This window comes from Humulus lupulus, chromosome 3 (genome assembly GCF_963169125.1).
Source record: "Humulus lupulus chromosome 3, drHumLupu1.1, whole genome shotgun sequence".
Classification (NCBI taxonomy): Eukaryota; Viridiplantae; Streptophyta; class Magnoliopsida; order Rosales; family Cannabaceae; genus Humulus; species Humulus lupulus.
The window spans coordinates 29141221-29144851 of NC_084795.1; the positions used below are offsets into that span (position 1 = coordinate 29141221).

General features: G+C 35.3%; 1 protein-coding gene across 1 annotated transcript; it reads left to right on the top strand.

Annotated features, from left to right (window-relative positions):
* Nucleotides 1-2159: 2159 nt before the first annotated feature.
* LOC133821030 (glutaredoxin-C7-like) lies at nt 2160-2885 on the top strand. Its single transcript, XM_062253561.1, has one exon. The coding sequence runs from the start codon at nt 2246-2248 to the stop codon at nt 2624-2626; it is 381 nt and encodes a 126-aa protein (XP_062109545.1). The 5' UTR covers nt 2160-2245; the 3' UTR covers nt 2627-2885.
* The last annotated feature ends 746 nt before the right edge of the window (nt 2886-3631 follow it).

A 3631-nucleotide genomic window follows, 5' to 3' on the forward strand; every position in this document is an offset into this window, starting at 1 on the left:
TATCATTCTTGGAACTCACCGTAGCTAGATCTTCACTCGAGCACATTGACTTCTATAATCACACGCCAAATAAAAAAGAATAATGCTAAGCCGTATGACTTTTTAATCAATTCAAAGTTATTTTCATAAAAAAAGTTACTGCGCTTCGAGTTCCAAATAAATAAGAATACTATAAAGGTTGCAGACAGTCAAAGTGACCGAACCCAAGGGACTATAATGCACATGTCTGAAGAAGAGAAGTTTTACAATCAAAACCTAAAAAAAAAAAAAAAAGAAGAAGAAGAAGCTTTATCCGAAGATGTTACATCACAATTAGGTAAATTAATTTAGGTACAATATGTATCTAGTTATGTTTTTTTTTACGAATTGGCATGTCTGGTTGGAATTCAAGACCAACATAATGTATTGTTTCAATGCGGTAACTATAATTATGTTTTCCGTTATTCTCTTCAAGTTATTATTATCCATATACATTATCCATCTATCCTAATCATTATGTCATTGCATTAATCTATAGTACTATTTATTAATTTTTGTTTAGTCTTGTCACTTGTACTTCTCTCCAAAGTCATATTATATATTATCATAAAAGAGAGAGCGAGGGGGAGAGAGAGAGAGAGAGGGGTTGCATAGCATACTTACTTGCATGCGTAAAGAGAAACCGTCAGGAAAGAAAACCAGGTCTCATATTCAAGAGACATTTACTGACCAAGAAAGCTAATGGTTGAAGCAAAAAACTAAAAACTAAAGAAAAAAATAAATAATAATAGAGACAGATCCTCATATCTCGCCGGTATTCGGCGCTGGACACCGTACCCACCCGCGCCGCGTCGCGCCGCCCGACTCAAGTCTATGGTTGCTGCTGTTGCTGCATGCAAATGCAGGCCACGCCTCACCCTTTTCAATGCCCCAACTACTGCGCCTTTTGTCTTTGCTTTTGCCTAACATTCTTCTCCATTATGTTTATATTATTGACCTTTTTCTGTTTCTCTCTCTCTCTCTCTCTCTCCCTCTCCCGATTCTTCTATCTTTTACGTAATAACACAATCTCATATTCCCATACCATTTTGTAGTCTGCTTACGTGGATATTCTCTGGCCAATTACACTGCACCACGCTATAACTAATACATCTCATGATATGTCATGTCATGTCATGGCATACACATACATACTCATGTTATGTACAAGTCTATACAACCAAACCAAGTATATAGGACTATGCTACTAGGGATTATCAAATCCTATGCATTAGATTATTATCCACTACGGTGTTGTCGTTCAAAACGTGTCACGATGATGATTATTATTACATTACTTTACCTAAGTTCCACGCTACATATGTTTTATTTCTCATCTTAATCTTCCCACAAAAAGCTAAACTACCCAAACATTATTCATTACTACCAAGATTTTGTAATTTGTGTAGAAAAAAGCACATAATAAATAATAAGAAAAGATGCACGCTATATACATTGTCATTATACACACACTCTCTCTTTTAAAAAAAAAAAAAGATATCTAGGTCAAAGACATGACGAAGCCAAGAAGAGCATTGATGATAATGATGATCATCATCATGTTTACCGTTTGAGAATCCAGAGAGAAGAAAATATATGGAGCTATCAAACAAACGTTTGCGCGTAAGGGTCACGTCAGAAAGTCCCAAAAAAGTGATCTTTTTCATTGTCTTATATGGGGCTACTATTAGTTACTACTTATACCCGACAACAAGGACCAGCATAGCCGACGTCTCTCTGCCAAAAAAATTAAAGACACAACTTTGGTCTGACGAAAGCAAAAGCTAAGTTATAAGATTCAATAGTTATGAGTCAACAACACCCACATATTTTTTTATTACATTATAACGTACTCTCTTTCGTAGACAATATTACTCTCTCAATCTCTATATAGCCGTCTTCTATATCTGACACAAACCCTAGCCACTTTTGCCGTATATGCATGTAATGTTTCGAACTATAAGACCTCGTGAGTACAGACAACAATCCTATTAAAGCAAAAACCCACGACATCCTCCACGCACGCCTTGCGACAAGAACAGACAAACTCCTTATTATTACCGAACTGCCCTTCTCATCGAAACCCTTATCTGACTCTATATATAAGCATCAAATAATCTCTGAATCACCAACCAAAACACTCACACATTCTTCTTCATTACAACTTGTAAAGCTCGACTACTTCTACTACCGTTTTCTTATACTCAAAACTACGTAAAGAAACAAAATGCAATACCAAGCAGATGGCTGGGGTTACTATGTGGCCAGCGGGAGGTGCATGGGAGGAGGTGACCCACTAGAGAGGGTGGCAAGGCTGGCGTCCGAGAGCGCGGTGGTGGTGTTCAGTGTGAGCAGCTGTTGCATGTGCCATGCTGTGAAGAGGCTGTTTTGTGGGATGGGAGTGAACCCGACGATGTACGAGCTTGATCATGATCCTATGGGAAATGACATTGAGAGAGCCTTAATGAGGCTGCTCGGCAACTCCACTCCTCTTCCCGTCGTCTTCATCGGCGGAAAGCTAATCGGTGGTATGGACCGTGTTATGGCTTCACATATTACTGGCTCTCTTGTTCCTCTACTCAAAGAGGCCGGTGCTCTATGGCTCTGAAGAAATTACTCAACAAAAATCGATCAAAAACAATAGCAAAACAAAGAAAGAAAGAAGCAAAAAAAGAGAGTGGGGAATTGTTTTTCATGATCTCCAATTTCGTATACGTTGGAATTATGTTATTTTGTGTCACATTTCAATTTATTTCCTACTCTATAATTATGTCTAGCTAATATAGCAAATATTTATATATTATATAAGATTAAGAGCTGTTTTTCCGAGGCTTAATTCTGGTGATCATCAGTATGGGGTTGTACAATCATTTCTAGCACTGTTAAGTTATCCTGATTTTCTTTTGTATAGAAATGAAACACAAATTTTTCCCCTAAATTTCTTTTTCTCAAATAAGTATCTATTATTAATATGCCTATACAGCAGTTAATTTGCTTATCAATAATGTTGAATAATTCATCGAAACTAATAACATTATGTCCTTCCAGAACCCATATAAACGTGCTCTTTCGAATTTTGGTCAATAATTAATTAAAGAGTAATTCCTTTGATTTATGTACAGACACGTTTTTTTTTTATGAAATATATCGAATCAGCTTTTGCCATGTCATAATGCTTGGAAATCTGCAAACATAATAATCAATTTGTTGGGTCATGTACATAATTACATCCTAAAAACTCTAGTTGACTGGAGAATTTTCAGTTTCTTCTTATTTACTTAAATATGTATACTTTCAACTATTACAACTACTGTTTTTGATGATAACAACATTTTTTTTTAAGTTGAAATTTTTTTTTTTTTTTTTAAGAAATATATATATTTTTTAATTAGTAGGTAAGTTCTTTTTCCTTTTGCAGATATTATTACAGAACCACTATTGAAAAAAAAAGCTTCTGACATTCTTTTCTGCTTTGCCACAGAATTGTCTTCTCATTAGTTAATGGTAATAATATATGCGACTAAAAAATTGGCAATATAGTTCTATTTGGATCTCAAGATTATACATATTCAGTGAACTTGACATATAACAAATTTTATGCTGCAAGAAATAT

Coding starts and splice junctions, on each gene's coding strand:
- LOC133821030 (XM_062253561.1), top strand. CDS start 2,246: ATGCAATACCAAGCAGATGGCTGGGGTTACTATGTGGCCAGCGGGAGG.